A 23,310-nucleotide genomic window follows, 5' to 3' on the forward strand; every position below is an offset into this window, starting at 1 on the left:
CATTAGACACCCCCATAAGCCTAAATACTTCATAGCAAGTGCCAATCTTCATTGGTAGAGGGAGTTTCTTCACTAGGGGTGCCACATACCATTGAAATCATGGGCCTAGTAAAAAAATATGGGTGTCTATATACAAACACACACACAGACACACGTATATATAAACACGTACACATATTTATACAGACATGCATACACCTACACAGACTACACACATAAATATATACATTTACATATAAACATACACACAAACATGTTTATACCTGTGTTCATACACCTATATTTGTGGTCAAATGTACATACATGTATCACATATGTACTGTAAATGCATTGTTCCTGTGTATATCCAAATTCAGTTCTCTAAACAAGGTGTAGTGAATGGATACTTCAATTTAATTATTCTAAGAAGTGAGGGAAGCAATGGAGTAGTTGATGCAAATAGGATTACTCAGCAAATCTGCCATACCTATTTGAATTCAATTCACTTGATTCAATCTGATTAGTTTCAGGGGGTTAAAGTTCTCATCCTACTAGCTTCCCCTGCCATTTTCATTCTGGAGTGATTCTTTTTAATAATATTTTGATTTGACTATGACTAATATGAGTTCTAAGAATATTAAAAGAATGGTGTAAGGTAGAGAAATAATTTGTTATTGTTGTTCAGTCATTTTCAACTGGGGCTGACTCTTTGTGACCCCATTCGAGGTTTTCATGGCCAAGATACTGAAGTGATTTGTCATTTTCTTCTCCGGATTATTTAACAGATGAGGAAACTGAGGCAAACAGGTCAAGTGACTTGCCTGGGGTCACACATCTAGTAGGTATCTACAGAAAGATTTAAAGTCTTCATAATTCCAAACTCAACAGTATCTACTGACCCACCTAGCTGCCTGGAAAGTAGGAAATTAAGTGATGGAAGCAACAAATTAAGAGATTAAAAGTCAAGTGTAACAACGACAATAATAAAAACCTGCTGTGACCTCCTTCAGCTAAAATGCTAGGTCTTCATCTGTTAATGAATGCTTTATTCATATTTATTAAGGATTCAGATATTCAGGATACATAAAGGCCTATTAAGTGATGGGTACATAAATCACAGAAGGGATTGTGTTTAATTGGGGGATAGGTTAATTATCTATCAAGGTAAATATAAGCAACATTTTAATTCATCACTTTCAATAAATTCACTGGGAGATTAAAGTACTAGCATATTTTCATTAGTTTGGGTTTATAATGCCACTGTGCTGTAATATGGCCTCTCCACTAGGATATCCTATAAAGTCATTTGTCCTCTTCACACAGAAGATATTAAAAAACCATGACAGAAATGGCAGAAAAAAATAGAAAAGGAAAAAAAACCATGGCAGAAAACAGAAAAAGGTTCCTGAATAAAGACTCTGAAAAGATTTCTTATCAGACAGTGACAGGTTCAAAGCTTAATTAAGAAATGCTTTGGCCAATGGGAAAATGGTGATCATGGACCAAGTTCAAGAAGGTAAAAGGAGATGTTCAGAAATCTGTACTTTGGCTGTATTCCTAACAGCCTTGTCCAAGTGCAGTTAGATCTCAATTAGTACAAGTAATGAATTCTGTGAACTAGGCACATGCATTAGAATATATATTATTGAAAGTACAATTATGTAAAATATGGTCATTGGTTCCAGCCCAATGGAAACATGCAGTTCAAAGTTGAATAATGCAATCACTTCATAGGAGTCATTATTCACACTAATCTGAACCTAGCTCCTCTCTCTCTCTCTCTCTCTCTCTCTGTCATTTTCTCTCTCTCCCCCTGTGTGTGTGTATCTCTGTGTCTCTGTCTCTCTGAGTTTTGCCAAATAAAAAGTTGTTTAATTGAAGAAAGAAAATAATTAACCCTTTTAATCCATTTAAAAATGTAAAAAAAAATAGATATAATCAATAAACCCAAAGTCAGGGATATGTAAGAGGGAAAAAAACATCACACTGGATCTCAGAAAACCTCAGTTCTAATACCATCTCTAACTAGTTGCTTGCAATGGGGTCTCAGGAAAGCAATTTAATTTGTGATCCTCAGTTTCCTCTTCTGTAAAATGGAGATGAGAATACCTGCCCCACCTCCCTCAAAGGATCACTGTGAAGATTAATGGAGGTATGGTACAGGAAAGAGCTCTGGAAACCATAAAGTCCTTCACATATACCAAGGGAATCCTTGTCACGGCTGTTAGGAGATGCAGTTAGGTGGATCGAGCACAGAAATCAGGAAAACAAGTTCCTATCCACATTCAGCCATATGCTGTCTGTGTGACCGTGAGGAAGGCACTTAAGCCTCTGCTTGCCTCAGTTTCCTCAACTTTAAAATGGGGATAATAGTAGCCCCTACCTAGCAGAGTAGATGTGAGGATCAAATGAGATAATATTTCTAAAGTGCTCAGCACGGTGCTCAGGTCCTATATAAATGCTAGCTATTATTACTATTGGTATGAGTATTGTTAACACCACAGTAATATGAATGCCCTGATGGAGTGAGTCATGGTAGGCCATCCTTATCATCTCAAAGGATTAATTAATTAATTAATTAATTAGACAGATAGATAAAATAAATTTAAATAAATAAATAAATAAATAAATAAATAAATGGAAGTTACCAAATCTTGGACGGTCTTGAGAAATCGTATAGATGATTTCAGAGTCACTGGCCCCAAGCACTTCAGCCCGTAAGATCCTGTTGGTGATTGGCAGCATTCCTCCTTCAGGGACCCACACCAATGAGTTAGCCACCAGCTGAAGGTCTCCTTCAATCTACAAAGGAGAAAGAGAAGGGTTAAGTCCAGGGGCAATTGAGACAGACCTGCCCACAAGGCTTCACTTCAAATAAGATGCCAGCACTACCATAAGTTGTCAAAGACATCAGCCAAGAAAGAAAAGATCCATAGACTTGAAGTCACAGTCATGACGCTTTTCCTTTTAATATTGCAGAACAAAGTGTTTCACGTATTACGAGTCAATTGAATTCAACTAAATAAGTGTTTTTATTCTAGTTTCTTCAGCTGAACATGCTCAGAGTGGTAGCAGGTATCCTTAGGGCTACCCCCCCCCCGCCCCCGCCAAGCTCTAACATTATGATTTCATGAACCCAATACTTGATTCTAAGCAATAAAACTGTACAAGGTACCAAGCTGGATGCTGAGATAAAAAATTGAAAAACAAAAAGCTTACAATCTACTAAAAGAAAAGCATGATTTAAAATAGAATATTTTACATTTTTCAGAAACCGACTTGGTGAAATTACTGGTACTCTTGGGGGCAGCTAGGTGGCACGGTGGATAGAACACTGGCCCTGGATTCAGGAGGACCTGAGTTCAAATCCGACTTCAGACGCTTGACACTTACTAGCTGTGTGACCCTGGGCAAGTCACTTAACCCTCATTGCCCTGCCCCCCCCCAAAAAAAGAAATTATTGGTACTCTGGTTTTCGACTTGTTTTATATATTTTTTAAAAATCACTAATAGTAGTAGTAGTAGTAGTAGTAGTAGTAGTAGTAGTAGTAGTAGTAGGCTTCCACCAGTTGTGGACGACCATGGATCAGTGCCTTGAAGAGCCACAGGCCACAGTGTGGCTGTGCAGTCTGATACAGGAGCTGCAGCTCCTGCCGCAACAAGGACATCAGAAAACTGCACTCTCTGCCACCTGTTGGTTCCTGCATCTCATTTGTTTTTCTTCCTCCTAAGCTTGAAGGCCCATCTCAGCTGAGAGCGAGCTGCTCCTCAGTACTGAACTCCATTGGGCGCAGTCCTTGGCCATCTCCTCCCAGCTGCCGGTGTCTATTCCCAGAGCCCTCAAGTCTCGCTTGCATACATCTCTGTAGCAAAGCTGGGGGTGTCCAGCAGGTCTTTGGCCTGCGGCTAATTCGCCATAGAGTAGGTCTTTAGGAATGTGCCCATCTTGCATGCAGTGCATATGACCGAGCCAGCGCAGCTGTCTTTGTTTCAGTAACATGTAGTTGCTTGGAAGTTGCGCACCTTGGAGCACTTCTGTGTTGGTGATCCTATCTGACCAAGATATGCCAAGGATGCCCTGAAGGCAGCGCATGTGGAAGCTGTTAAGCTTCTTCTCTTGTCTAGTATACGTAGTCCATGTTTTGCTGCCATACAGTAAGGTACTCAGGACGCATGCTCTACAGACAAATTTGGTTCATCTCGTCAGTTTACTGTTTGCCCAGACACACTTGGCAAGCTTAGCCATGCTTGAAGTAGCTTTTGCAATCCTCTGATTGATCTCAGAATCAAGTGACAAATTGTCACTGACAATAGAGCCAAGATACGAGAATTGGCTTATGACATCCAACTGGTAGCTACCGATGTGTATCAATGGAGACGACACAGCGCTCTGACACATGACTTTCATCTTTTTTAAGATTAATCATTAGGCCAAAGTCCATGAAAGCTTGGGAGAAGCGATCCATCAAGGGCTGCAATTCATGCTCTGAGTGACAGGCAAGTGCGGCATCATCGGCACAAAGCAGGTCTCTAAGGGCGCTACCTCTCACTCTGGTTTTGGATCTCAGACATGAAACGTTGAACAGGCCTCCGTCCAACCGGGAATGCAGATAGATCATCAGTTGACAAACCAAAAGCCCCTACCTAGCAGAGTAGATGTGAGGATCAAATGAGATAATATTTCTAAAGTGCTCAGCATGGTGCTCGGGTCCTATATAAATGCTAGCTATTATTAGTATTGGTATTAGTATTGTTAACATTGGTTTTATTGATTTAGTGATGAAAAAAATCACTAAATCTGGTTTTAAGGAAGGCTTTTATTTCAGGAGGAATTTTTATCTATATTATTATCACTACTTTCAGATATATTGATAGCTAAAATAAAGCCAACAGTATTCACAAGGGGATACCCATATGAAAAAGAAACCAGGTACCACTTTATACTCACACCACATTTGTGCACTGGTCCTTTCCCAGAAGGCAATTATGACTATTCGCAGTACACAAATCAGGCTAGTGAGCCACTTAAGTGGGCTGGTGGAATTCAGCACCAGGGAGCCAGGAAGAGAATAGGGAGAATAGATATCCAACCAGCTCTATACTTATTAATATTATAAGTAAAAATCCAGAGGAATTTGGAATTTTCCAAATTATTATATTATCTTATTTACAAAAACATTAAAAGACATGTCAGCACATTAGGAAATTATCCACTACAATGATATAAAAAGGACTGTCATTTCCTGAATTTTCCAAAATGTTATCCTTGGTCCTAACTTCCTGATTTAGTATAATCCATTCTAATACATGCAACAGCCTAAGCTACATTGGTTATAGGATGTTCACCAACAGATGCATTATTGGGCAGTGTGTGTGTGTGTGTGTGTACACGCGCGCGCACATGTGTGTACATATACATACATACTCATTCTTTTTTTTGTTTTGTTTTTTGGTGAGGCAATTGGGGTTTAGTGACTTGCCCAGGGTCACACAGCTAGTAAGTGTTAAGTGTCTGAGGCCAGATTTGAACTCAGGTCCTCCTGATTCCAGGGCTAGTGCTCTATCCACTGTGCCACCTAGCTGTCCCTATACTCATTCTTTTTCTTTCCATTATCTCTTTTTCTCTCCTCCTCTCTCCCCAATTCTCTCTCCATCTGTTTGTCTCTCTGTCTCTGTCTGTCTCTCTCATGCACACAAGTATATCAATCATTGTGCAAATATATATAATTCATCCAAATTCTTGAATTTAAATAATATATATTTATATACATGTTCACAAACATATATATAAAAGGATTATATATATATATATGCACAAATATAGATATATGTTTCTCTCTAAGGATTACTTAAATTCAGAATTTGGATGACTCACAAAAAGCTTTGTCCCACCTTAGCCATAAAATGCACACCTCCATTTCCAGGGAGGCTCTCATATGTCCCGTTAAGAAAGGTGGCCCCTTGGGACAAGTACCAAGAGGGTGCCTGACAATCCTCAGATTTAGAGCCAGACAGGACCTCCGCAGTTATCTAGTACAATCACCTCAGTTTACAAATAAGGAAACTGAGGTTCAGATAGGTTGAGCTGATTGAGGAATTGTGAAAACCCTCATTAGACCCCATCATTCCCTCCAACTATCAGAAAGCTTTCCTCCTTTTCTCCAGCAAATGCCTTTGAAAGACCTAGGAGCTGGGGGATACAGGAACAAAACAATAAAATAATTCCTGCTTGCAAGAAGCTTACATTCTTTTTTTTGGGGGGGGGGCAGGGCAATGAGGGTTAAGTGACTTGCCCAGGGTCACACAGCTAGTAAGTGTCAAGTGCTCAGGCCGGATTTGAACTTAGGTCCTCTTGAATCCAGGGCCAGTGCTTTATCCACTGTGCCACCTAGCTGCTCAAGAAGCTTACATTCTAATGGGGGAGACAACAAGGACTTATATAAATATGTTGTTGTTCAGGTGTTTCAGTCATGTCTGATCTTAGTGACCCCATTGGGGTTTTCTTGGCAGAGATACTGAAGCAATTTGCCATTTTCTTCTCTGAGTCATTTAAAGATGAGGAAACTGAGGTAGACAAAGTTAAGTGACCAATCCAGGGTCAGATTTGAACTCAGGCCCGGCGTTCTATCCTGACTTCAGACATGGTGTTATATCAACTAGGTCACCTAGCTGCCCTATATAAATATGTACAGTAAGAATATAAGGGGAATATAAACAAATATATACAGAGCAGTCAAATGTCAGGTAGTTTGTGAGGGAGAAGGGAATTAGAAGGTGAGGAGATGAAGAAAGACTTTGTACAGAAGGCAATCCTTAAACTTCATCTCAAAGGCAAAGAAGGGCTCTGTGAGGCTGAAGGAAGGAGAATGGCATTCCAGGAATACAGACCACCAGAGAAAACGCTTGGAGGTGGGAGATTTGAGTATTGTGTGTAAAGTACAGAGTAGCCTGGGGATATATTAAGGTCTACTGAAGTTTGGGGGTTTTTTAAGGATGGGGGAGACTTAGGTATGCTAGAAGGAACCTGGATATAGAGAGATGTCGAAAATTTGAGGGGGGCAATGAACTGAGGATGCTATCTGTTAGAGAAGACAGGAAGAGAGGGGATCAAGTGCACCTGAAGAGGGGTCGCCCTTGCCATGGAGAAGTGCCACCACTCTGTCAGAGAGGGAGGTAAAAGAAGACAGAATGAGAGAGAATGAAAACGGGGGAAGATGAAGCTCACATCTAATGGCCTCTGTTTCTCAAAAAAGAGACAATTTATTTGGTCTTTCCCCAAATAATGGTACCTGTACTCTGATCCAACAAAAAGTTCAGTTAGAAATATTTTCAGGGCAGCTAGGTGGCGCAGTGGATAGAGCACCAGCTCTGGAGTCAGGAGTACCTAAGTTCAAATCCAGCCTCAGACACTTAACACTTACTAGCTGTGTGACCCTGGGCAAGTCACTTAACCCTCATTGCCTCACCAAAAAAAAAAAAAAAAGAAAGAAATATTTTCATATATGCACATCTCTTCCTTTTTTTCTTGTATCTCTTTTTTTCCATTTGCCTGGCAATGATAACATTGGATGGCGAGAGATTAGTGAACTGAGGGGTATAATGCCAAGCTGCTTTCTGCAACATTTGAACCAATTCATAGCTCACCAATGATGCTAGTGTGCCTGTCTTCCCACACTCCTTCCCCAAATTGCTATTTTCATTTTTTGTCATCATTGCCAATTTGATATGCATGAGGCAAGATGTGCATTTCTCTTATTAGGAGTCATTTGGGTAATTTTTAATATGACTATTGATAGCTTTGATTTCTTCCTTTAAGAATTGCCTGTTATCGGGGCAGCTAGGTGGTGCAGTGGATAGAGCACTGGCCCTGGAGTCAGGAGTACCTGAGTTCAAATCCGGCCTCAGACACTTAATACGCACTTACTAGCTGTGTGACCCTGGGCAAGTCACTTAACCCCAATTGCCTCACTAAAAAAAAAAAAAAAAAAAAAAAAAAAAAAAAAAAAAAAAAAAAAAAGAATTGCCTGTTAGGAGGGGAAGGAGTCAAGATGGCAAATTAGAGGCCACACAGCTGAACTCTCTCAACATTCCCCTCCAAACAACTTTAAAATAATGCCTCAAAAAAAAAATTTTGGAGCAGCAAAGCCAACAAAAGATCATGGTGAGACATTTTTCTGGCATAAGAAAGCTTAGGAGGTGGTCAGTAGTTTATGACACAGGAGTGGAAGTGTGTCTGAAGGTGTCCCATCACCACCACCACCACCACCACCACCACCACCACCACCACCACCCTCCCCCCGCACACATGACCAGAGACAGAAAAGAAGTCAAACAACTGGTCAAGGAAGAGATTCAAGGGGACCACTGACTGGTACTGGGTATAGCTGACACTGACTGGCGACTCTATTGCCCATACATAGTCTTGGGTTGTAGTCCCAAGGCATATTTTTGAATGATTTCATGTATATTGATGTCATATTGCTTGCCTTCTCAAGGAAGAGAGAGGGGAGCAAAAGGAAGAGGATTTGGAACTCAAAATGTAAAAAGAAAAGAATGTATTAAAATTTCTTTTAAAAAAAGAATTGGGGGCAGCTACATGGTGCAGTGGATAAAGCACTAGCCCTGGATTCAGGAGGACCTGAGTTCAAATCTGGCCTCAGACACTTAACACTTCCTAGCTGTGTGACCCTGGGCAAGTCACTTAACCCTCATTGCCCTGAAAAAAAAAAAGAATTGCCTGTTTATATCCTTTTGACCCAGTAATACAACTACTAGGCACATAAACCAAATAATTAATACATACCCTTCTTCATTGGTAGAATAGGTCTTGTTCTTATATATCTGTATCATTTTCCTATGTATCTTAGGTATCAGAACTATCTCAGAGAAACCTGTTACAAGGCTCCCTGCCTACTCCACCCTCCTGGACAACAACACCGCCGCACCCCCAGCAAAGTTAACTATTTCCTTTCTAATTCTTTGGCTTTCTGGAGGCAATCTGGGTTAAGTGACCTGTCCAGGGTCACACAGAAACTAAGTGTCTGAAGCTGAATTTGAATTCAGGCCCTCCTAAGTCCAAGGCCAGTGCTGTATCCACTGTGCCACCTATCTGCCCTCTTACTTTCTATTTCTAATGGAATTGATTTTATTTTTGCAGAAGCTTTTCATTTTTGCTTAATCAAAATTGTCCATTAATTCTTCTTTGACTTGCTTTATAATTTGTTTGATCAAGAACTCTCTATCAGTCTCCATAGCTGTGAGCGAGATCTCCTTCCAAGTTCTTCTCATTAATTTTTTTACTGACATGACCTTTTATATCTAAGTCACCAATATCCATTTGGAGCTTATTGAAGTTTGGACTAGGAGATCTTGGTCTAAAGCTAATTTCTGCTAGACTGGTTTCCAGTCTCGATAACCAGGAACCTAAATCCGTGTCCAAGTCATGTCTCAAAATAAGCAGATCAGTGAAGCATTTTTAAAAACCCATGCAAAGGGGGCAGCTAGGTGGCTCAGTGGATAAAGCACTGGCCTTGGATTCAGGAGGACCTGAGTTCAAATCCAGCCTCAGACACTTGACACTTAACTAGCTGTGTGACCCTGGGCAAGTCACTTAACCCTCATTGCCTTGCAAAAATGAAAAAGAAACAACAACAACAAAAAAAACCCCATGCAAAGTAGGGAAAAGAAGGAGGTTTGTAGGGAAGAACAAAGCTGGAAAGCCTTAAAACTAACACCAATTTATTATTTGCTTTATGAAAAAAGGCAACCTCTTGGTAATAGAGCTGCACGGTTTCCCGTACAATCCGCTTCTTTGCATATGGAAATGTTCGTGTTAGTTAAGGTTTGTCAGGTACAGAATAATAAAAGGTAACAACATAATTTCATAAGAGGTCAGGGTTGTACTTGAGCAAACCCATCTTAAATGAGTTTAGATTTACCACTGTTTAAATTATGATCAAATGTCCTTAGCGCAAGATTTTTTTTTTTCAGCTGGCTACTGCTATCAGATTAGAATAGAAAAGACGCTTATTAGGCACTTATTATAGTTCCAGCAAGATGCTAGCTTGAGTAAAAATACAAGCAAAAGAGACAGACAGTTCTGGTCACCAAGTAGCTTATATTCTATTGGGTGAAGACAACACAAAAAAGTGGTGCTGAAAGGGTTGGGGAAGGGTAAGGAAGGAGAACACAGAGCGGAAAATGAATCTGGGGAGTCAGGAGGTGAGCTGGATGATTGATGAAGATGGTGGTGTGGGGACTTTCAAAAGTGGAGGTTCTGAGGAGGAAGTCATTAATCAGGGAAGGAGGTTTAAGAGGTGGAGGCGGGGCAGCTAGGTGGCACAGTGGATAGAGCACCAGCCCTGGATTCAAGAGGACCTGAGTTCAAAGCTGGCCTCAGACACTTAACACTTACTAGCTGTATGCAAGTTGCTTCACCCTGTTGGCCTCAGTTTCCTCATCTGTAAAAAATGAGCTGGAGAAGGCAATGACAAACCCCTCCAGTATCTCTGCCAAGAAAACCCCAAATGGGGTCATGGAGAAACAACTCAAGAACAACAAAAACAACAACACAGCTAGTAATGTTTCATAACTCTCCCATCTATTGTCCTATTTACTACATCATGCTGCCTCATGAAGGGGAGAGTTGGCAAGGCAGAGTCCCCCCAGGAAATAACGCTGAGCCCCACTTCTTCATAAGTATATTCCTTCTTTCCCCACCCTCTCTTTTTTTAATGGACTCAAAGACTAAGTTTTTGTTGGTGTGCAGTTATTCCCTTCTGAAGTTGTATCCCCAGGTTCCCATAACACAGTATTTATTTCATTAGGTTTTCTCCTTCAGTTTGAACATTTTTTCATTCTCTCGACTAGGAGACGATCCTCTCCCTTTTGCTGTTTCTTCCAAATTTCTCTTGGTTCTGAAATTGATGGTTCTGCTGTTAAGCTGATCCCTAAGGGTAGGACCAAGGCTAAAACTGAAGAAAATGCACATTCCTCAGGCTGGATAAAGGTAGTAGCCAAGCCCTGTTGACAGATGTTTCTGGGCCATTTCCCTCTGAGGTAGAGCCTTAACCAGATAAAAGTGGTCTCCAAACCACTCTCCTCTGACATAGGTTCACATGAGGCAGAGCCTGAGCCAGCAAAGGGGACCTACAGAAGCATGATTGTAAAGGAGAAGGACACCAGTTGGCCAAAAGGCCCTCCAGAACCTTGGCACTGGCCCAGAATGGACCTAGTGGTGACCTGGGCTGACAGTGTGGCTTGTTGCTTGGTGGTTGGTGGAGACTGGCTCTGGTGAAGGTGGTTGTGGTTTTCTCCCATGTGGGAGTTGTTTTTCATTCATCTGATCTTTGTTGATCTTTTGCCTTGCTTGGCAGTTTCTTATTTTCTTGAGGCATTTCTAGAAGGAGCTTCATTACTCTGGAAACTTTCAGGTCAGAGCTTTGTGAGAAATTCTCTGTATCTGTTTTTTGTAAATCTATGGTCAAGTTCTCTGTGCATCTACATTGGTATCTTTAGGCGCCTCCTCATTTGCTTCCTTTTCCATCATTTTTTGTTGGTCATCAGAATTTTACTTTTGAAATTGAGACCCGAGTCCTCTTATAACACATTGCTATTGAGAACACTGGGGCATGAAATCCCATATATCTTTTCTTGGAGCTCTCTGAAATTTGTTCTCAACACTAATAGAAGGAAAAAACACATATCAGGAAGTGGGTCCAGGAAAGGAAGTTTTGGTCTGTGAGTCACAGGAATGGTGGAGACATCAGGCATTATATTGTCATGCACCCTCCTTTAAAAAATTTTATTTATTTTATTCTGAACTTAAGAAATAAAACAGGGGGCAGCTAGGTGGCATAGTGGATAAAGCACAAGCCCTGGATTCAGGAAGACCTGAGTTCAAATCCGACCTCAAACACATGACACTTACTAGCTGTGTGACCCTGGGCAAGTCACCTAACCCTCATTGCCTCACAGAAAGAAAGAAAGAAAGAAAGAAAGAAAGAAAGAAAGAAAGAAAGAGAGAGAGAGAGAGAGAAAGAAAGAAGGAAAGAAAGAAAGAAAACAAGCATTTCTATAAAATAGTAGGATAGAAAAAAAGGATGACTGTACATGAAACTGCATATCTATTTTGTACAGCTCGCTATTCCTTTTAAATATATAAGAAAATTATCATGTAACTTCTTTCTTTTTTCTAACACCCCCCTCAGATGGCTACCATTGGATATATATATATATATATGTATATATATATATATATGTATATATATATATATACACACACACACACGCACAAAAATACATACGTATACATATATTTATTATATATGTAAAACCATATAACAACTTTGAGTAACTAAGTCTTTTTTGAGTATTCTGAATCCCCAAATTAACTACAAAGAACATAAAAGGAAAGCACTATCTACATTCAGAGAAAGAATTAATAAATAGAAGTATGTTGGGCCCTTTTAGAAGCAATGATTTGATTCCCACTCCAAGAGAAAGGGGTAGAAAGTCAAGATGAGAGATGGGCCATACAGGAGGCAGATGTCGTGGGAGTGAGTGGATGAGGGCCACACCTGATAGTGTGGCCAAGTTCAGAACTAGCAAGCTGATGTATGAAGCACGGAGTATTTTGTAGCACTAAAGTATTATATAAAAAGCCTGCTCATACTTTTCCTTATCAATACCAACCATCAGATCAAAGAAAAACATCGTTCCCCAGGAAAACCAGTGGGAGTGGTTCAATTTAACAGAATCAAGGAAGCCAGCTGCACAAAGCCAGAACCAAATAGCCAAGGCATACTCCCAGCAACCCAAGAATTTTCCATACAGTCGATGACATGGAACTTATTGGTTTTTCAACATTAAAGCTACCTAAGAGTAGCAAGTAATCAGCTTGAAACAAAAACAAAAAAGGAGTCAGTAAAGATTATCAGATTTACTGCCAAAGAGAAATGCGTGAAGTAGGCAAGATTTCTAGAATAACAAACATTTACTAAAACAAAGGGTATGATTAAAGAGTGGAAATGGCCCTTACCATCAAGAACTAGCTTCCCTCTGGCCACATCCTAACCCTTGTCAGATACTAAATAGCTTTATAGGAATATCTCCAGTAACTTTTTTACTTTAGTAATCCATCCCATTAATCAAAACTCTTCAGCAAAGCACTCTTTAGCACTCCTTAATCTTGAGGATTTATTTTGTTTCTCCTGCTCCATACCTCAGTTGGCTATGATTGGTTGCCAGTTGGAAGCCTGATTTTCATAAATGCTCCAACAGAAGTCTTCTGGGTGTTATTCAACAGTGTTTGCATCCAGACCAAGATGAAAAATGACAGTTTTATGAATGTAGATTTGGAGTTTGGAGGAGAAGAGGGTGGCAGGTATATGGGATATTTCTCCCTTTGGCTCCAAGGTACGTATCACCTTGGCGGTCAATTCCCCACCCTACAAGTCTCTGTTGTGATCAGAATGGTCACAAGTCTGTTCGCAATGACAGCCAAAGATAAATGCTGAGTGTTATCAGCAATGGCTGGGACAGCCGCTCACAGAGAATCAGACTGAAAGCACGTTGCCTTCATACTAAGTCATGAGCCAGATACTGGCTGGTGAACAACCTTGAACAAACAGCTTTGTTTATTGTTCATAGTCTCACATCCCATATGCACGGATGGCTATTCAAAACAAAAATGACTAACCATCCAAGGTTGGCGCCACATCTACTTGAGACCACAACTTCAGGGAAGTTGTCTTCTTTGCTCATCAAAGGCCATAGACTTAGTGTGGCCATATGACATATTGGACAAACCACTTAATCCCTTGTCACTCCTCCCCCCTCCTTTTTTGGGTAAAGGAGACAAATGAAGAAAATGTGTGGGGAAAGACTCTAAATAAATTCCATTATTATATTATTATATAATTTTATTATACTATTATATAATATATATTCATCATCAGATTAGTATTAACACCCAGTACATACTGATAGACCTCAATGCTGGGATCAATGATCTAAATATCTATAAAGGAAAGATGGATAATATCACATTGAGAAGTAAAGAGAGACAGTGAACCAAAAACAACCCAGATCACCCCAAAAAGAAAGGTATTTACTAAGGCTAGTAGGCTCTGTGTTCAAGAAAGCTGATTGTTAAATTTTAAGTTTGCTGAGATAGTTAAATTTATACCTTGGAAATCAGCAAATGCTAGAAATCAGGGTATGATTTATTGTTTTGATGAGTGACTAGGTTTAAAGTGATGGAGAAAACATTAATGACATAGGTTAAGGATGTTTTATATACATTAATTTTTAGAGATCTGGTTGTTAAAATGTGTACCAGCACAATCCTGGGTCTAGGAAAACTAAAGACTGCTAAGGAAATGGAAACGCCACCAACAACCTTGGATATACTTCCGATTTCTTTGCTTTCCCTACTAACTCTAGATGAGTACAGATCCACTGGAACCTAAAGTGAGCAGATTCCTTGTCCCTGGGGACTCTAAAAGAATTCAGCTATTAGGAAAAGGAAAGAGACACATCTTCCACCTGGGCCAGAGTGGTGTGCAGGGCTTTCTCACATCTGTCCAGACAAGGGCACAGTCACCTTCCCTTCTCCCCAGGAATTCAGGCAACCCTCATATGGGAGGAATGGAACAAAATATACTTAGTCTGAATAAGAAGACTTAGGGAGGGGGGCAGCTAAGTAGCATAGTGGATAGAGCACCGGCCCTGGATTCAGGAGGACCCGAGTTCAAATCCAGCCTCAGACACTTGACACTTACTAGCTGTGTGACCCTGAGCAAGTCACTTAACCCCAATTGCCTTACACAAAAAAAAGAAGACTTAGGGAGGATATAATAACTGTCACCAAGGATCTAGATAAAGAGATTAATGTTAATAACAGGCATTCATATGGTGCTTTAAGGTTTGCAAAGCACTTTACAAGCTATCTTCACAATAATACTATTCTCACTTTACAGATGAGGAAACTGAGGCTGGGAACAATTAAGTGACTTGCCCAGAGTCACACAGCTAGTAAGCGTCAGAGGTCACCACTGAACTCAGGTCTTCCTCTCTCCGGGCCCAGTGTTCTATCCACTGTGCCACCAGCTGCCCCAGAGAGCAGTCAGAAAGAAGATCAATGGGAGAAAGAAGCCAATTTAGATTTAATTTAAGCAAACTCCCCGCCCCCCCTTAACAATTAGAATTATCCAAAAGTAGAATGAGTCTCCAAGCAAAGGCTGAATAACTTCCTGGGTTTGCTATAGGGAGGAGTCTGTTTGGGGGGATTCTTCCCAGGGGGCCCTATAAGCTAATGCTGACAGCCATAGTTAAGCTCTATGATCCATCTCACCAAGGCTCTATCTTGTCTTTGTCACTTTGTCACTGAGCTCAAGGATCTATCTGGATAAGTCTGGGCTGGGGGATTAAACAGACACTAAGTCAGGGGAGGGTTCCAGTACCCTTCTGCATTAGGAGGGACTCCCAGAAGATAATCCAGATACTAGGAAACATCAACCAACTGCCTTGTTCCTTGGGGAAGGTTGGAAAGGCCAGACTTTGGTCTTTCAACTGGCAGAGAACCCTCTCTGACCCTCAATCTAGGAGTTAACTCTACCTAGAAAGTGAGTCTCCTAAAGAGGATCTCAGTATTTCCCTATTTCCTCACATACTTACTAGCTGAGTGACCCTGGGCAAGTCACTTAGCCATACCTTGCCTCAGTTTCCTCATCTGTAAAATGGTGATAGCATTATTACCTACCTCCCAGGCTCACTGTGAGGATAAAATGAGGTAATATTTCTAGGTTCCCTTGGACTTAAAGAAAGGGTAGACAGATGTCAAGAGGATGTCAGGTGAATAACTCAGTGAAACTCAGCATGGAAAGGACTTGCAGGGCCAACTTCAAACTTCCTTTTCAGGAGCTATAGGGCACAAGCTGTCCTTGATTTCCCATCTTCACTCTATCAAAAGCCCCTCCCTTTAGATGGAAACACCATTTTTTCTTTGTGGGACAGCCAACTCAGCTGAAATCCCCAAACTAACTTTACATGAAGACACACCACAGACAATTATTCAGCAGTGCATTATAATGAGCTCTATTTGCAGAGATTCGAACACTAGGGAAGAAAGAAAGTCCTAACAATCTCTGGACGGGAACCAAAATGGAAGGAAAGAAACTCCCTTCTCTGGGTCTAGACAGTCTCCTTAAGAAATCCAGCTTCTCTAGTCCTTCTCCCAGGGCTGTTGCGGGAAGGCGATAATAAGGATGAAAGAGTGGCTGGGTATCTGCCAACTCTACCTCCCCGTGTTACTGTCTATATTATGCTACCACCGACACTCTCGGAGTTGGCAAAAGAAGATTTTTTAAAATAATGAGAGACAAGAGATTAAGAAACTAACTAATAAACCACCCTAAATTCAGCTTTCCAGCTTCATTATCCTCTCTTGCAAGATAGAAATGATCTTTTGGGGAGATAATGATTAGTGACTTATAAAACATCTTCAGCAACTCAACATTTCTTCTTGCTCACCAGGGAAGAGTCAGTAGGTACTTATTGGGGAGTAAAAAGTGCCAACGGAATGAATTTTTTTTCTATCTTGTGGGAATGGGAAAGAGACCTCCCTGCTGCATCTAGGTCAGGAAATCCTCAACTATCACCAAGCAAGAGGCAATCCCTGAGATTCCAACCAGTTTCATCAAATGTAATCCACAAAGATTCTCTTCAATATGGAACTTGGTTTCCCAACTCCTAGCTTATTATGCCCATCTTAGGTCTTTCAAGAATTTTTGACTGGATCCCAAAATGAGGTCCCCTCATCTTTTCCTCCCTGGGTAACTTAATTGTTATTTATTCATGATATATGGATAAGCTATGAACTTCACATTTTATATACTATTTCAGATAGGCAGATAAGAGCAAGAACATGACTTCTTCTATTTTTGTGACCAGGGCAGACAACAAAGGAACTGGGAGAAAATGAAGCAATTTGACCCTCAATATTTTCAACAAGCACAAAAAAGTTGCTCTTTTTTTTTTTTGAAACTAAAGCAGAAGCAATTTCCTAAACCCACAATATTTATATTGCCACATGTAATGAAAAACTACTTCATTGTGGAGCTAAAACAATTGGAAAGGCATATCCCCTCTTAGCCTACTTCTTTCATATAAATGGAAAGTCTAATAAACCCCAGATCAGTAAATTGCAAAGTGCATAAACCAAAAGAACCTTAGTTGTTGTTTAAATCATTTCTCTCAAACAAGATGCTTGTCAATTCTTCTCCTTGTCTGTATGCTGTATTTACTTGTGTTATACATTTTGTTTCCCCTGAAGGCAATAGAAGATCCTTGAAGACAAGGACTGTTTCATTCTTACATTCATATTCCCAGCTCTTCACAAAATGGCTGGCACATAGTAGGTTTTTAATAAATCCTTGTTGATGGAAATGTTTTACATGGCTGCACATGTATAACCTATATCAAATTGCTTGCCTTCTCAATGAGGGGAGGGAGGGAAAGAATTTGGAACTCAAAATTTGAAAAATGAAAAAAAATGTTAAATCTCCATTAACCCAGGGCAGCTACGTGGCAAAGCAGATAAAGCACCAGCCCTGGATTCAAGAGGCCCTGAGTTCAAATCTGGCCTCGGACATTTAACACTTACTAGCTGTGTGACCTTGGGCAAGTCACTTAATCCGAATTGCCCCACACACCCCCCAAAAAACTCCATTAACCCTTTGCCAATATTGTTGGAACTACCTCTGATGACTAGGTTGGATAGAGGTCTTCCTCTTTCCAGAATTTCCTCAGCATTTACAATCTGTACCACCAAAGTTAGAATTGTTCTATGTTCTGCCTTGTGATGCTCTCTGGTTTGTGGCCATGCTCCACATCCCCTTCCCAAATAGGCAGTAATACCATTAAGGACAAGGACCATGCCTGACATTTCTTTCCTGGGCCCACAATAAAACATTTTTTGTGTGCACATTGACTAGAACGTAAGAGAACATGTTATCAGCACCAGTATTCTAGCTCAAAGGCTAGAGCACAACAGTCTCAAGACGGATGCTTACCTTTGGCACAATCTGTACTTTGAAGAGGATATTGTGGAAGGAGTAGCCATCACTGGCCTGCAAGAGAATGGCATCTGAAGTACTAGTTGAGCCATCATGGGAGTAGTAGAGAAGGCCTCTGGCCAGGTCATCCAGCTGGAATTGACGGACAGGAGCACCGGGATCACGCAGCGGCTGGAGGAGCTGTCCATACCGAGGGGCATTCACCACCTCCACCACTACTTCCTGTGGATTGTCATCGTCTCGGATGTCCAGAAGCTGGGTAGTGATGGCGGTACTCTCCCCTCTGCTGATGTGAAGAGCTTCATTCCTCAGCAGGTAAGGGGCCTGCAGAGGGAGGAGAAATGATTTGATCAGTTGATTTAGAAGGGTCTAACAGTCAAGAGAAGAACATAGTAGGGTCAAGAGTCATGAAGATAAACACCAACTACATCACAAGCAGCCAGACCACGTTCCCCAGAAAGGTCTCAGGTGAGAAAGAAGACTAGACCATATCCAGACGACTGTCCTCATAGAACTGCTACCTACCTCTCATCCATTCCTTGAAAACCCCAAATAGGTCAAGTTTACAGTCTAGAAATCAGGGGGTCCTCCAGGATCACATGGCCTCTAGAATTTGAGGAAACCTTTCATCCTCAATTCCAGGACCTCCTTGGAAGTCGACGATGGGCCCCAGATCCACTGAAAAGTCCCCTCTTCCTGGCCAGAATGTTTCCTCACAAGTTGGACTCAACACTTTCAAGTTTCCTCCAGACTCTAAGCTAGGTGACTTCTAAGTGCCCTAGGTCCAGAAAAGGAGTCCTCAGAGAAATAATGGACCTCAGAGGATGTTCTGGGTCAGTCCCATCTGAACCTACAGTATTAAGAGCAGAGATAAAAATACAAAAGCAAAACGGCTGCTGGCTTTGAGGGTCTTATGTTGTTTCAGTTGTTGTTTAGTCATTTTTCAATTGTGTCTGACTCTTTGTAACCCCATCTGGGGTTTTCCTGGCAAAGTACTGGAGTGGTTTGCTATTTCCTTCTCCAGTTCATTTTACAGATGAGGAAACTGAAGTAAACAGGGTTAAGTGACTTGCCCAGGGTCATACCACTAGTAAGTGTCTAGGGTCATATTTGAACTCAGGTTTTCCTGACTCCAGGCCCAGCACTCTATCCACTGTGCCATTTACCTGCCCCTCTGATATTATATTAAGTGACATAACCATGGATGTCTTTTGAGGGGGGGTAGGGATGGGACTGGAACTAGGATTTCACTGCTGCAAGAAGCTCCCCATGAGGAAAACGCATTCGTTATTAACTGGTACTTGCTCTGAAAATCATATTCTTAGAAAGCTACCTGAGGGCATACCGAGAGGCTTAGCAGGGTCAACACAACCAGGTCATATCAAAGTCAGACCCTGAGGCCAGTTCTTCCTACCAGTGAAGGTAGTTTTCTCTCAACCATCCCATGGTGTCTCTCACATGTTTATATTAAAAAGTAATTAGAGTAGCAAGATAGCACAGAACTCAGGTAATTAGAACAGGCTTCTTCATGGAAGAGGTTCCCAGAGACACATGATTGGCATGCAATTATCTACTTCTGTATGCCTGAAGTGTTGTCAGGTGGCACCAACTTTGATTATGGATAGTAACACCATTAATACACTTCCAGGAAACTCTCCGAACATATGTTCCATTGGACATTTCACTGGTTCGGTTACTTGGAATAACCCTGTGGAGTAGGCTCCCTGGCCAAGGGTATGAAATGTTCTACCAAATAATGGAAGAAATGGCAATTTGGAGACAGTGGCCTTTGGGTGTGGGGAGATTCCATTTGGTCGTTCAACATCATTTACTCTGAGTCGAAACCAAAGAAATCATGAGTATGAATGGAAAAAAGAAATCTTAGCAGTGACTGTCCATATTTCCAAGCATTCTCTTCCCCAGCCCAGGAACATTCCTGGGAGGACATATTCACTAAAGCTTCAGTAATGGCTCATCACCCTACCACCACCCTCAATAATTTCCAGTGGCTCCTAATTAACTCCAGGAGCAAATACAAAACAGTCCGCTTGGCATTCAAAGCCCTAACCTAACCCCCTCCTACCTTTCCAGTCTTCTTATGTCTGCTCCGCAACATATACTCTTTGATCCAGTAACACTGGCTACCTGGACAAGATACTACAAGGTTGTCCCGCATCCCTAGAACACTCTCTCTCCTCTGCCCTACCTGCTGACCTTCCTGGCTTCTTTTAAGTCCCAAGTAAAATCCCGCCTTCTACAGGAAGTCTTCTCTTACCTCTTTTAATTCTAGCGCTTTCCCTCTTTTTTATTATTTCCCATTTATCCTGTTTCTAGCTTTCTTCGTATATACTTGTTTACATGTTGTCTCCCCCGTTAGATTGCGAGCTCCTTGAGGTCAAGAACTGTCTTTTGCCCCTTCTTGTATCCCCAGTATTTAGCACACTTCCTTGCACATAGTAGGTGCTTAATAAATGTTTGTTGGTTGACTGAAAGAGCCTTTTGGGAGAATAGCAAAAATTGACATGCTATATTTTCACCTTAAAATATTATTTTTAGGCTTAGTAAATGAAGACATCTCAGAATTCTTGGGTTTGGTTGATCAGCACTCCAAGGACAGCGCCTTCATCCTCTTTGTAATTTCTATCTCCCAGAGCCCCTATTACAGGGCTCTCTCCACAGCAGTAGATACTTAGGGAGTGTTGACTATCATAAGAGGAAGGCTAAGGAAGCAGGAAAGGAAAAAATGGGACAAGGCTCATTGAATTATGATAAGTGCTATAATGCAATTAATTATCCCACAAAAGTAAAACCTCCCGGGGCAGCTAGGTGGCACAGTGGATAGAGCACCAGCCCTGGATTCAGGAGTACCTGAGCTCAAATCCGGCCTCAGACACTTAACAATTCCTAGCTGTGTGACCCTGGGCAAGTCACTTAACCCCAATCGCCTCACCAAAAATAAATAAATAAGTAAATAAACCTCCCTCCTCGTCTCCCTAGGATAAAACTTGTGCTAGTATCTCAAGTTTCTACATAGCTGAGGACTTGACCCCTTAAGCTTCTCAAATATTCCTAGGGATCCACATTTCCATCAGAATCACAGAATCTCCAAGGGAAGGGAACCATCATCAGAAGAGTGATAGATCCCATCCCATCCCTGACCACAAATGCCTCTACAATTCCACCACCATGGGGCCACTGATGTAGATTATAATTCTATGACTTAATAGATGGACCTGGAAAGTTGGGGTGACCCAAAACATTTCCCACTTCTTGGCCAACCTGGTGATGAATAGCATTTTTTTTTTTTTTGGTGAGGCAATTGGGGTTAAATAACTTGTCCAGGATCACACGGCTAGTAAGTGTCAATTGTCTGAAGCTGGATTTGAACTCAGGTCCTCCTGAATCCAGGGCCAGTGATCTATCCACTGCGCCACCTAGCTGCCCCTGGTGATGAATGTCTTGACAACAAACCTACAAGTCCATCACAGAGTCCCTTGTGCTATATATTACAAAAATAACCATTTGGAATGAGAATCTTTCAAAAATGCATTATTTTTCCTGCCTTCTTATTTAGAACATATTTTTTTTGAAATTTTCATGTTTTCTCATTGGCTTAGGGTCAGGTCACCATTATGAACCCCAGATATTGTATGATTGGTAATACAGGCAATGCAGGGACCTACTGAGAGGAGTGTTTCATCCCATGACCTTAGTGATTTTTGAGTCATTGCACCTATTTTCTATAATTCTTCTACCTCCTTTCCCGCTTCCAGGTTTTACTTTTTACTTTTGTAAATGGGCCTGCCTGTAAGAGCCACTCTTCCCCATTATAATTTGTTGCTACTAATCTGCTATAGACTGGGAAAACAGACAACAACTTGTCAGAATTGTGTGTTAAGTAAGAGTAAACAGGATCTGAGCTGGGAAAACCAGGGGCTGCCTAGTTTCACCTTGAGTAGGGTATTCTAGAAGGAGCATCCTTCCTCAGTCATGTGGACATGGACATAGACTAGTGCATTAACTTGATGTCTTCCACTCAGAAGCCATTTTTGTTTTCCTCTTTCTTGTTCTCAATTACATTCCGGATAGCTAAACTTTGAGTAAGATTCTACTCTACTAATCACCATCTGCCAGAATGCCCTTGCCGCCTACTAACCCGTAGGGCAAATCTATGGTAAATGGGTAAAAGTCTTTCATCAGTGAAGTAATGATTACCTTTGTCTACCCACATCCCCACCAAAAAAAAAAAAATCCATGATTACATGATTCTGAACCTTTAATTTTCCTTTTATGCTACACTCAGTCACACCCCCTTGGGAAACAGCCTAGAGGTGAGCTTAAATGAAACTGGGTGTGATAAAGAAACTCTAAAGTGCCACTAGAGATGTATGCCTATATGTGTATGATGGGGAATTGGGGAATTATAGGGGGGTAGTGGAAGAAATAATGGGGGATGGGCAATTCTTCCCTCGGGATCACAAAACAAGAGCAAGACAGGATCTCAGAGGCCATCTAGTCCGGTAGCTAGGTAGTACTGTGGATAGAGTGGAGTCAGGAAGACCCAAGTTCAAATCCAGCCTCAGACACTTTTGTGTTTTTCCTTTGTCTCCTTGTGTTTCCTTATCTATTAAAAAGGGGGGTACTAGGGGCAGCTAGGTGGCGCAGTGGATAAAGCACCGGCCATGGAGTCAGGAGTACCTGAGTTCAAATCCGGCCTCAGACACTTAACACTTACTAGCTGTGTGACCCTGGGCAAGTCACTTAATCCCCATTGCCTCACTAAAAAAAAAAAAGGGGGGGGGTTTACTAATAGAAGAATACCTCTCATGATTGTTATGAGATTAAATCTGTAAAGCACTTTGCAAACTTTAAAGCACTGTAAATGCCAGCTACTGTTACCGTTATTATCATAGTTCATTTTTGAGTTGAGGAAACTAACGCCCAGGGCAATTAGATGATATGCCCTAGGTCACACAGGCAATATGTATCAATGGTAGAATTTGAACTCAGGTCCTCTGACTCCAAAACCAGCGATCTTTCCCCTGGACCACGATTCCTCCCCCAATTCAGTATCTCCCCATTGCAAGTGGACTCAGCAGTGAGTGGGCCATCCTAAATAAAAATAATAATAATGATGATCTGAATAGAGTTCTACCACTATCACTTGACAAGATCATGCCCTAGGGTAGAAAGAAGGGAATAGGCCATCAGGTACAAGGCCTGGTGAATCCCCATAGCATAGGATGTACTACGC

The 23,310-nt window shown here is 41.2% G+C and overlaps 1 protein-coding gene across 1 annotated transcript in view; it reads right to left on the minus strand.

Moving 5' to 3' along the window:
- FRAS1 (Fraser extracellular matrix complex subunit 1) overlaps positions 1-23,310 on the minus strand; it is a 515,723-nt gene that overhangs the window by 155,410 nt on the left and 337,003 nt on the right. The window contains 2 exon segments of the mRNA XM_043971175.1: positions 2,628-2,781; positions 18,054-18,380. Coding sequence (XP_043827110.1) covers positions 2,628-2,781; positions 18,054-18,380 — 481 coding nt within the window.

This window comes from Dromiciops gliroides, chromosome 6 (assembly GCF_019393635.1).
Source record: "Dromiciops gliroides isolate mDroGli1 chromosome 6, mDroGli1.pri, whole genome shotgun sequence".
Classification (NCBI taxonomy): Eukaryota; Metazoa; Chordata; class Mammalia; order Microbiotheria; family Microbiotheriidae; genus Dromiciops; species Dromiciops gliroides.